General features: G+C 44.0%; 1 protein-coding gene across 6 annotated transcripts in view; it reads left to right on the forward strand.

The window, feature by feature from the left end:
* Positions 1–12,183, forward strand: part of itsn2a (intersectin 2a) — a 29,935-nt gene that overhangs the window by 9,693 nt on the left and 8,059 nt on the right. For 4 of the 6 annotated variants that reach the window (XM_046873588.1, XM_046873590.1, XM_046873585.1 and 1 more), the window contains exons 2-19: positions 2,564–2,623; positions 4,751–4,843; positions 5,062–5,125; positions 5,879–6,042; positions 6,180–6,383; positions 6,472–6,532; positions 6,693–6,835; positions 6,926–6,989; positions 7,070–7,207; positions 7,333–7,427; positions 7,563–7,846; positions 8,251–8,388; positions 8,518–8,658; positions 8,755–8,842; positions 9,183–9,322; positions 9,598–9,678; positions 11,471–11,607; positions 11,724–12,109. In XM_046873588.1, coding sequence (XP_046729544.1) covers positions 2,617–2,623; positions 4,751–4,843; positions 5,062–5,125; positions 5,879–6,042; positions 6,180–6,383; positions 6,472–6,532; positions 6,693–6,835; positions 6,926–6,989; positions 7,070–7,207; positions 7,333–7,427; positions 7,563–7,846; positions 8,251–8,388; positions 8,518–8,658; positions 8,755–8,842; positions 9,183–9,322; positions 9,598–9,678; positions 11,471–11,607; positions 11,724–12,109 — 2,428 coding nt within the window. In that variant the 5' untranslated portion in view covers positions 2,564–2,616. Of the gene's footprint in view, positions 1–2,563; positions 2,624–4,750; positions 4,844–5,061; positions 5,126–5,878; positions 6,043–6,179; positions 6,384–6,471; positions 6,533–6,692; positions 6,836–6,925; positions 6,990–7,069; positions 7,208–7,332; positions 7,428–7,562; positions 7,921–8,250; positions 8,389–8,517; positions 8,659–8,754; positions 8,843–9,182; positions 9,323–9,597; positions 9,679–11,470; positions 11,608–11,723; positions 12,110–12,183 lie in introns of those variants that run through there. The other 2 variants (XM_046873589.1, XM_046873591.1) reach the window with 2 other exon arrangements.

Raw genomic sequence — 12,183 nt, forward strand, 5'->3', positions numbered from 1 at the left:
AATTCTGTAGATCAGAACTTTTACCAGTATTTGCTATTAATCTATCCATTTATCAATTAATTCGTCAATCTGCCTATCTGTTCATTCATCCATCCATCCATCCATCCATCCATCCATCCATCTATCACTTCATCCATTTATCCATTACTCTGTCAATCCATCAATCACTATTTAACATCCATTTATCCATTGATTAATTGCCATTCATTCATTCATCCTTTATTCTTTACTATCCATCTGTCTATCCAATTCTCTTTACTGTCCATCCATCCATCCATCACTCCTTACCCTCCATTTCATCCATAATCAATCCATCCATCCAACCATCCATCCTTCCTTCACTCTTTATCAGTAACCTATCTATCCATCCCACATTCTTTATATCAATCCATACATCAATCACTTTTTAGCACCCATCCATCAAAACTCCTTACTCTCTATACATCTATTACTCCTTACCCACCACACATCCATTTAATTTTATTATCCATCCATCAATTGCTATCCATCCATCCATCCATCCATCCATCTATCCACCCACCCTTCCATCACTACTCAGTAATGTTACATGATCAGTAATGTTTATTATATCAAATAATTAGGTTCACTGGCAGAATAACTTGTGGAGCATCAAGTTTCCTTCACTGGAGAACCCACACAGTGTGTGTACAGGATCAGAGGTCATTTATAACAAGGATGTGACTCAAATCACTCCACTTTACATTCTCACCTCATCCACCTGAGTGTACAGAATCTACAGTGCAAAGTTCACTCCATTACTGAGCCGTCTGTTCTCTGATCAGAGTCACTTGAACCTCCTCAGCCACGCTTTTCGAAACAGGAAACTATGGCATTTCCTGTTCCTCACAGTGCTTTGAGCTGAACCCACAATGAACACTGCGGAGAAACAAAAGCCTGCATCCTGTAGATCAGCATTCCACAGACACTTTGATTAGAAATGAAAAATGAGGAGGGAAGAAGAGAACAGGGGAACCAGGTTCACCTTGAGGCATCTAGATGGACCAGGTTCCTATTTGACCTTGAGTTAGATGAAGCATTACGGTCAGTGTGCAGTGGGTTATTATAAAGCATCCAACTTCTTTGTCAATAAATCACTCTTTACCATTCATCCATCCATCCATCCATCCATCCATCCATCCATCCATCCATCCATCCATCGCTACTTACCATCCATTTATTATCCATCGTTTTTTCCAATCTATCCATTGATCATTACAATTCATATATCAATCTGTCAATCCATCTATACTTCATCACTCTTTACCATCCCTCAATCCATTCATCCATCCATACAAACTTCATCACTCATACCTATCCATCCATCCATTGCTCTTTATTATCCAAACATCCATCTAACCACCACTGTTTACATCAATTCATTCCATCAGTGTTTACCCATCCATTCATACAACACTCTTCACCATCCATCAATCAATCCATTCAAACATACTTCCACTGCTCTATACCATCCATCTTTCCGTACTCTTATCACTCTTTGCCACCCATCCATCTACTTTTCCATTCTTTTCATCCATTATTATATCTATCTATCACTCTTTACTATCCATCCATCTAATTATCCATGAACCACTACTTTCTATCTATATACCCATCAATCTTTAACCATCCATCCATCGCTCTTTACCAACTAATCCTCCATCCATTGACTATTCCATACCATCTGTCTAACCATCAACCCATCCATACAGCATTCTATACCATCCATGTCTCCACCCATCTGCACATCCTTAAATTCGTGAATAAATTCACTTATGTGATAAATGTGACCTTTATTATGACTTAAACCTTGGGAAGTCAGAAGTCAGGATTATAGTCTATATACAGTGGTATACTATATGACGTCCATATTCCTCCTCAATAAACAGTCCAAAGGTCAACAGCAGTTAAAGTACACTATTGCAAAGAATGAAGACGTTGTGGACTGGAGATAACTGGAGGTAGGAAGCGCAGGGTCTAACCGTGACGCAGCAGAAACGACTTAACAAAGGCTCAAAGCTTTCTCCGGGAATTCAGAGGCAAGGCTTGGTGGGAAAATCAGTGTCTATGTGTTGCAAAACTTGAATTTTGACCAGAACATGTGGCAACTACATTTAAGAGAAGACTGTGTGGGACTGTTTGAGCAGAACCTTGCTACAATGTTTATTTAAAGCATTGGCATGGTGGTGAAGAATAAACGCAAGTGGGTCACGCTTGGATCCACATGCCCCCGAGAAGACAGGGAGAAATGACGATCAATATGATGTAAAAAGAAAAAATCAGGAGAGAAAGAAGGATGGAGGATTGCGGGTATCAAGTGTCGACGGCATTCCGGTCACAGTGTCTCTTCTTTCCTGCTTCTCTTTTTGCTGGCTTTCCTTGATCCCTGAAAGCTCAGTCAGTTCCCAGTTCAATCTGCTCACTTTTATTCCTCTTACACACACATAATCCACTGTTCATTTTTTTTCTCTTTTTTTCTTCGCTAATTCTCTCTTTAAGTGCAAAGCCATGCTAGCATCACTAATCACTCTGTCTTTCTCTGCAGATGAGTGTTAGCTAGCCCGCTGAACAGGAGACACTTGAATCCCACCAGCAACCATGAATGGTAAGAATACTATCTATCTATATAATCTGTGTGTGTGTGTGTGTGTGTGTGTGTGTGTGTGTGTGTGTGTTTAAAGTAGCTAACACAGAGGTGTCATTGTCATCACTCTCTTTTTCTCGGCTCAAAGTTTCCCCCTCGTCAGCAGAATAGCGATCCAAAACGAGGTCGTCATGATTAATTAAAACCATTTGAAGTTGAATTCACAGAGGACTTTTTTTTTTCTTTACTTTCTGAAAAGATCCAGCATGCTTTCCTCAAGACGTATTTTAAGAAGCAATTCTAGTGTGATGCAACAGGAATGAAAAGATGAAAGGGAAGAGCCCCATGCCGAGACAGATCCGGATTCAGGTCCCTAAAGGCCAACACCATGGCAGCCGAGTGAATCTCTGTGGGCACGACGCTGTGCTCCTGTGAGAAAGAAGAAGATCCTCTGGGAGAAGAAGCTATGTGTTGCTTGAGGGGAACAATTTTTTAGGAGTACGACGAAGGCTGAGTGGCACATGGCTGTTTTCTGTGTCTGTTATTGTAGATTCCTGAGGTACAGGAACTTTGGAACATGATCAGCCGTTATTTAGTGTTGATGTTCTTTTGTTTTTAAATGGTTCTGGAGCTGAAAGAGTCGGGTCTTGTTGGTGAAACGAGGCAAATTGTTTGCAGAAGGGCAATCCCAGACTTGTCAATCCCAGTGAAGGAGACGTTTACTCTGTACTTGACAGTCCCATTGAAGAAGGCATGGTCTCTATGTCCTTTGGTGCCAGTGAAAGAGGCATTGCCTCTGTACCTGTCAGTCCCAGAGAAGAAGTTATGTCATCTATGTCCTTCAGTCCCAGTGAAGGAGGTGTGGCTTCTATATTTCTCAATCCTTCAGTCCTAGTGCAGGAGGCATGGCCTCTATGCCCTTTAGTCTCAGTACAGTGGTATGGCCTCTATGCTCTTCAGTCTCAGTAAAGGAGGTATGGGCTCTATGGCCTTCAGTCTCAGTAAAGGAGGTATGGCCTCTATGCCCTTCAGTCTCAGTAAAGGAGGTATGGCCTTTATGTCCTTCAGTGCCAGTGAAAGAGGCATTGGCTCTATACTTGTCAGTCCCAGATAAGTTGTTATGTCATCTATGTCCTTCAGTCCTAGTGAAGGAGGTGTGGCTTGTCCTTTATGCCCTTCAGTCCCTGTTAAGCAGGTATTGCCTCTATGCCGTTCAGTCCCAATAAAGGCGGCATGGCCTCTGTGTCCTTCTTTCCCAGTAAGGAAGGTATGGCCTTGATGTACATGTTTCACAATTAAGAAGGTATGACCTCTACATCTGTCAGTCCCAGAAAATGAGATATGGCCTTTGTGTCCTTTAGTCATATTGAAGGAGGTGTGGCCTTTTCAATCTTGGTGAACAAGCTATGTTGTCTATATCCTTTGTGAGAATTCTCTCACACTGCAAAACATTTTGAACAAACATCCGCAGGTGTGTGTTTTATATTCTTGCCTGTTGTTGTCGTATTCTCTCCCACTGACCTCTACCTCTATATTGTATATCGAGGGCCTGATTAGCCGACTGTCTTAAAGTGTACATCGTTCTGCACTATACAGGGCCGACTGAAGATTGCACAAGTTTACATGTTAAACTCCAGAGATTAGTGCTATCTCTACTCTACTTTGTATGTGTGTGTGTGTGTGTGTGTGTGTGTGGGGGTGTTCTAGAGAAAGGTCTGTGGAATTGTTGTTGCTCTTGGAAGTCCTCTAGAGAGGACACGCCAGGAGCTGCTATTAAGATTGTGTGTGCAAGTGTGTGTGTGTGTGTTTAAGACGTTACCAGCAGGAAGTGCCACCCAAGTTAGTAGTCTGGTATTTCCTGTTTCTGTTGAGTTTGATGGCTGAGGAATGGTCATTAGTGTGTGTATGTATGTATGTATGTATGTATGTATGTATGTATGTATGTACGTGTAACACACTGGGCGTCTGAGGCATGCTTGTCCACTCTCTCTCTCTCTCTCTCTCTCTCTCTCTCTCTCTCTCTCTCTCTCTGTGTGTGTGTGTGTGTGTGTGTGTGTGTGTGTGTGTGTGTGTGTGTGTGTGTGTGTGAAAAACACCTAAAAATAAGCATGTGTGTGAGATTTATAATGATTAACCTTTCTATCTCAGGTGGGTTTAATATTTGGGCCATAACCCCAGAAGAGAGAGGGAAGCATGACAAACAGTTTGACTCCCTCAGTCCCACTCTGGGATATGTGTCAGGTGAGTGTATACACACGCGCAAACACACACACACACGCACACACACGCACACACACACACACACACACACACACACACACACACACACACACAGAGTGTGGATAAGACTGGGAATTGAATTGAGGTCAGTGCAGTGTGGAGTAACTCATAACTTTAATGTCACATATAATTAAACATAAAAGAGTTCGGTGTGTGTGTGTGTGTGTGTGTGTGTGTAGGAGATCAAGCACGAAAGTTCTTTCTGCAGTCTGGACTTCCTGCTTCAATACTGGCTGAGATCTGGTAAGATCTCTCTCTTTTTCTCTGTCTCTGTCTCTCTCTCTCACTCACACACACACACACACACACACACACACACACACACACACACACACACACACACACACGGTTTTAGTGTACACAGTCCTTATCGAGTACACATGATGGTTTATATAAAGGGTGCCTTGTGTTAGCTTTCTCTCTTTAAAACACACACACACACACAAACGCATGCACACACACTCGCTCTCCTTAAAAGTCTCTCTCTCTCTCTCTCTCTCTCTCTCTCTCTCTCTCTCTCTCTCTCTAAAACACACACATACACACACACTTACACACTTATTACATGTATTACAGTGACTATATTAAACATATGCGCCTGGGTGGCCAATCAGGAATTCATATTTACTGTATATAATTATTATATTATATATTATTTCATAAATGTGCTTTCTTTATATCTCTTTCTTTGTGTTCCTGTCTTTCATTCCATCCCTGTTCCATCTCTCTGTGTCCCTAATTTTCTGTCTGTCTTAACTTTATCTTTTGTCTGTCACTCTTTCCACCCCTCTTCCATTTCTCTACCTCTTGTTGCTCTTTCCATTCCTTTATCATCTCTCTTTCCATCTTGTCTCTCTCTCTCTGCCCCTGTCTCTCTTTCCGTACCTTTTCCAATCTGTTAATGCCAATCGCTCTCTCTCTATCCATCTTTCATCACACTGCCTCCCTCTCTCTCTCTCTCTCTCTCTCTCTCTCTCTCTCTCTCTCTCTTTTCAGGGCGTTGGCTGACATGGGGAAAGATGGAAAGATGGATCGTCTGGAATTTTCCATTGCCATGAAGCTGATTAAGCTGCAGCTCCAGGGTCAGCCCCTCCCCCCGTCCCTGCCAATCATAATGAGGCAAACCCCGGTCCCTGTAATGATGTCATCGGCGCGCTTCGGTAAACCGAGCGTCAGGAGCCGCTTCTATATGCTTCAGCTATTGGGAATCTGATTCATTTGAGTTTTATGTGGTCTGATACTTATGTGTGTGTGTGTGTGTGTGTGTGTGTGTGTGTGTGTGTGTGTGTGTGTGTAGGCATGGGCTCGATGCCAAACCTGTCTATCATGCCACCAATGCCCCTGTTGACCCCGATGCCTGTCGGGTCCACCGTAACCTCCATGACTTCTTTGACCTCTATGCCAGCTGTGCAACCTCTGCTGCCTCTGCCTCTGGTCCCTGACTCGCTCAGCATGCTGACTTTACCCAACGGCACTGCCACGGTGCTCGCACCCGCCCCAGGTAACACACACCCACTCTCACCTAAACAAAAATATACAGATAAACTGTCCCATATTTCAGGGTCTTCCTCTATTTCTGTCTTTTGCAGCTCTCTCTGTGTCTTCAGGTCTGACTAAATCTCACTCCCTCTTGGACTTGGCTTCCAGCAGGTACTGAATTGGCCTCAAGTGGTGAATGCACCCACCCACCCACACACACACCTACACCCACATACAAATTCAAGACTTCTGTCTGAGCCCACAACCTCAGCTTGTCTCCTGAATGCATTGTGGTTTTTGATTTGTGAAATTTCTCATTGGTGGCCACCAGCTCAAACTCCTCCTCCACCACCTCTCTCGCAAGCAACTCCCCCAAAACCGGGACGTCGGATTGGGCGGTGCCTCAGTCGTCCCGCCTCAAGTACCGCCAGCAATTCAATATCCTGGACAAGCTGATGACCGGATACCTGTCAGGTGTGTGTTTGTGAAGATTCCTTATCAGGTATCTGCAATTCAAGTAGATATAAATCGGGGAACTGTGTGTGTGTATACGTGTGTGTGTAGGTCCGCAGGTGAGAAACGCCCTTATTGCTTCTAACCTCACCCAGACCCAACTTGCCACTATTTGGTGAGTACGATTATGAGCATGTGAGGTATGTTTACACTTGTACACCTGTTCATTGTGTGTGTGTGTGTGTTTATGATTAGGACTCTGGCGGATGTAGATCATGATGGTCAGCTGCGAGCGGAAGAGTTTATCTTGGCTATGCACCTTGTCGACATGGCTAAAACGGGCCACCCGTTACCTTTGACCTTACCTGCTGACCTTCTGCCACCATCTTTCAGGTAACACACACACACACACACGCACATTAAAATTTACAATTTTAAGCAAATACAACAAAGTTTTAAGAGCCTTTAAAATTTCGTTTGCTGGTTACTGAATAATCTTGTGTATTGTGTGGGTATAGAACAGGGAAGTCATGTGACCTACCGAACGGGTCCGTTCCTCTGATTGGCACTGAGCTCATCGAGCCGGAACCTGTACACAAGAGCAAGAATAACGGTATACACACACAGACGTTCTTGAAATGTGTTTTCTTCTTTGAAATATTTAAATAAATATTATTTTTATACCTTGTTGAGTTCCGAGTAACGATTATCTACGTCAATCGGATTTCTTTTCGGTTCTACGGCTCAGTGTCTTTCGAGGATAAACTGCGGGAGAACTTCCAGCGAGGCAGCATGGAGCTGGAGAAGCGGCGCCAGGCCCTGCAGGAGCAGCAGCGACGTGAGGAGGGGAGGCGGAGAGAGGAGGAGCGATGGGAGGAGGAGAGGAGGAGGCTGAGAGAGAGGGAGGAGCAGGAGCGGAGGGAAAGGGAGGCCCTACGTCAACAGAGAGAGGAGGAGCAACGCGTTGAGAGGCAGAAGGAGATGGAGAGACAGAGGGAGGAGGAGAGGTTGAAGAAGCTGGAGAGACAGGAGGTGCGTTCAGTACAAACACTAATGTCTGGACGGAAAGGAAGAGAAGTCACACCTTTGTACCTTTGGACAGACAGGTACACAGGCTACTTCTCTTTTATTTGGAGAGACAGGTACACAGACCACACCTCTTTTTTTGGTCAGACAGGTACATAGGATACAGGCTATGCCACTTTTACTTGGACAGACAGGTACAAAGACCACTCCTCTCTTTTTTGACTTGGACAGGCAGACAGGTACATAGACCACTCCTCTTCCCCTGGAACAGACAGGTATATAGGTCACTCATGCCTCTCAATTAGAAGGTTATGTACAGTGACACACCTCCTTTAACAGGCTAGCCACAGGTCCACTCTCTAGGTTGTATCTGTAAATCTTGGTGTAAATGTGTTCTACCTCTGTTTCAGGCGGCAGAGCGACAGAAGCGGATGGAGTGGGAGCGCAGTAAACGGGCGGAGCTGCAGGTTCAGGGTGAAAAGGAGAAACGAGATATTGAGAGACTCACAGCCAGGAAGCGGAGTCTGGAGCTGGAGCTGGAGGCTGTGGTCAGAATTACACTCTGAATAACATTCCAGCAGAGATTTGCATATGTTTCCGTATTCGAATCACCCGCATTTAAGCGCGTCAGCATGGAAATACATGGTGTCTAATTAACACCTTTGATACTTCCTTAGGGCAACAGGCACAAGCAAATCTCAAACTGCCTCCGTGATGCCCAGAGCAAAAGGCGGGTCCAGAGGGCGGAGCTGGAACTCATTAATCAGAAGAGAGACGGACGGATCGCTGACATCAACTCGCTTCAGCTGCAGTTCGAGGTTCGCATTGATGCATCCATCAGTGCTAAGATCTGCGGTTTGTTTGTTTGGAATGTTCTTGTTCAGAATTATACTAATGTGAGTTTTTTTTCTCAGGATGTTCAGAGGCAGCTGAGTAGTCTGGCTCCAGAGAAACAGAAATTGTCGGAAAAACTACGAAACCTCACACAGACCAACACTAGCTGTAAGAAAACACAAAAACACATTTTCTCAAAACTGAGGAATAGAGAGACAGGATGCATGAATGGTTTGATTTCTGCACACATGGATGCATCAAGAGATGAAGTATTCTTATTCTAGAATAGGTTTGGTTCTCCTAGATCCTAGTTTCCTGCTACTGCATCCAAGGACAAACTATGCAATGGTATGCCTCCATGTTTGTTCGAACAGGTGGAAAAGAACCACACATGGGTGAAAAACAGCAGGTGTCCCAATGGTTTTTGGTTCTATGTATATTAAGAATACATGGTCAAAGTAACTACGAAAGTTCTAACAGGCCATGCATCTTCCATTCCTTTCCTCAGGTGCAGGAGTGATTGACGTGAAGAGGAATAAGTGTGAGAAGGATCTGAGTTGTCGGAAGCTGAAGGAGCAATTGGACGCACTGGAGAGGGAGACCACAGCCAAGCTGTCTGAGGTGGAGCGCTACAACCGGGACATGAAGGTCTGATTGATCGTTTCCCACAATGGCATATTTAAAAATATGGTGCCATGATTTAAAACCGACATATTTCCCTCTTCCAAGGATAATTTGCATGCCATTATGCTAATTCTAATGCTAACACGACTACACACGTCCAGAACCGCCCGACCGTACTCTTCCAGGATCTTCCTTGTTTATGTTCTCCTTGCGTACACACTCCGCACTTTCTCTAATGCCCTCGTTCTTTGCATATTCCTTCTCTCTTCCTCTAACCCTCCTTCTCGTCCTCCCTGTAGTTAGTGGAGATGGATGACTGTATGCTTCAGGGACTTCTGTCTTTGCTGGGCTGTCTAACCAATCTCTTCCTTCTAATCAAGGTTCTCTTTGTCCTTATTTTGTGTCACACTCATCCCACAGCATCCCTCCATCTTGCATGTATCTTCGTTGGGTTTTACTATTTACTGGCAAAGCTTTTTGAACCATTTTTTTTCGCTCATCGGTCATGAGATGTGGTGAAATCTCGCAGTGTGTTTCCGTGCTAGAAGATGCAATCATTTGTTCAGCCATTCCTTTTTTTTTTTTTGCTATATTCATTATGACAATCCATTCTTCATTCATTCCTTCCTTTATTCCTATACTCCTTTCTTCCTTCTTTCATTCCTTTCTTCATTTCTTTTTGTCCATTTGTGCCTTTTCTTTATTCCTACATTCTTCTGTCCTCCCTCATTCCTTTATTCCTTCCTTCTCACCTTCATTCATTCCAATATCCTTTCCCCATTCCATCCAATCATTCATTCCTTCCTTTCTTTTTTCTTTTCTTATTCATTCGTTCATTCCTTTCTTCCTCCTTTCATTTATTCCTGTTTTCTGTCAACACTTGCCAACACAGTTCAGCATGTCAGTACACTTGAACACACCAAGCTGCTGAAAAGCAAATGAGATCAAAGGAACTGATGCTGCTGATGAAAAAAAGCACTAAATGTGTAGAATCTGAAATGCACCCTAAAATGCATTAAACTAACAAAGCAAATTTATTTATACCTCCACAGAGCTTTCAGTTTAATCTCCAAGATTAAATTACTTCAGCCCAATTGGAGGATTTTATTTATAGCTCAGTGGTTGAGGTTTTAAGTTACCGATCGGAAGGTCAGTGGTTCAGGCCAGGGGGCGCTGTATCATGGCTACTGTATATACTGTATATATAATACTGTATATAATACTGGGTTCAGGTGCATCCTGTTTTCACTGATCATCTTTAAGATGTTTCTACAACTTCATTGGAGTCCACCTGTGGTCAGTTGATTGGACATGATTTGGGAAGGCACACATCCGTCTATAAAAAAAAAGTGAAGCGCTGTGATTTCTTCAACTGTGTGCCTTTTTATTGCAGCTCTTTGTGTTTGAGTTGACTGGTCCATCATCTAATCCATCTTTATTAATGGACTTCTTTCATTCGTTTCACTTGTATCATGACAATATATTGGAGATACAATCGTGATGTATAAAAGAGCAGAGGTATAAATTCTGAATGACTACAGGAACGTAGTAAGATATATGACCCCGGGAACATAAAGCATTCTGGGTTTATTGGGCTTTTAATATACGTGTGTGCAGGAGCTTTGGGTTCTGGGGAACTGTGGGAAGTTCTAGAAAACCAGGCACTTGCTGGGACTATAGGATACTGGAAATTAATGGATGTTGGAATATAGGTTACTGGGGCTCCAAGAGCATAAGAAACTGGGAGTTTGAGTCTCTAAAAAATATAGGACCGAGGGAAAGAACTGGCCAGGAAGTATAGAACCCTGGGTAAAGGATCCTGGTCATCTACAGTATGATCCTGGGATCATGATACTTTGAGAAACTAGGGCACAAGGTGTAACAGACCCTAAGTACATAGGGCATGTTTTGGGAACCAGATTAAAACTTTGGATCATGAGAACATGGGAGTATATAATCATGGAAAAATAGGATACTGGAGCCATAGAGGTCTGGAAACAAAGGACTCTGGGAACATAACACCCTGGGAACATGATGCCCTTAAAACTGATACTATTAAATACCAGTGTTAGAAGGGGTTAGAAGAGTCTGACTGGTGTGGCAGATTAGACTTTCTACTGCCTCCCAAAACGTGCAGCCGACATTTATGAAGTGTTTTCGGGAATGTTGCAGGAGCTGAGAGAGAGGCAGCGGCAGCAGCAGGCCGTGCTGGACCAGCTCAACCGTGTGAAGTTGGAGAAAGTGAAGGAGCTGCAGAGACAGAGGCAGGAAGAAGAGGAGCAAAGGAGGCAAGATGAAGAATTGGCCAGGTGATCAAAGATCATGTGTTCGTGGTACACAACGGGTCACAATATTTTTGTGTTTTGAGTTTTAATAACATGCAGCATTGACGATGGTGTGTGTTTCTGTGTGTGTGTGAGTTTAGGCAGGCCACGCTGGAGCAGGAGCGGCTGCAGAAGGAGGAGGTCGAGCGCCAGAGGAGGTTGGCTCAGGAGAGAGAAGCCAAGCTCAGAGAGGAGCAGCAAATTCAAGCCCAGGCCCGACTCCGCGAGGTGCAAGAAAAGGCCGCACAGCTGGAGAGGGAGGAACGACAGAGGGAAGAGAAGAGAAGAGGAGAAGAGAGAGAGAGGGAGGAAAGGAAATGGGCAGAAGAAAAAGAAGGGGAAGAGGGACAGCGGGCAGAAGAGAAAGACAGCAAGGAGAAGGAAGGTGATGGAGCTCATGAGCGAGGGACCGATTCCGTGAACAGCGCTAACGTTGATCTTCAGTCACAGCTCTCTGCCCTGTTGAACAGGACAGCAAATATAACGAGTAAGCGTCTATGTGTCTGTGTGTGTGTGTGTGTGTGTGTGTGTACATGGGCTGATTTGTGTGTACTTTTTCCA

Source organism: Silurus meridionalis, chromosome 18 (assembly GCF_014805685.1).
Source record: "Silurus meridionalis isolate SWU-2019-XX chromosome 18, ASM1480568v1, whole genome shotgun sequence".
NCBI lineage: Eukaryota > Metazoa > Chordata > Actinopteri > Siluriformes > Siluridae > Silurus > Silurus meridionalis.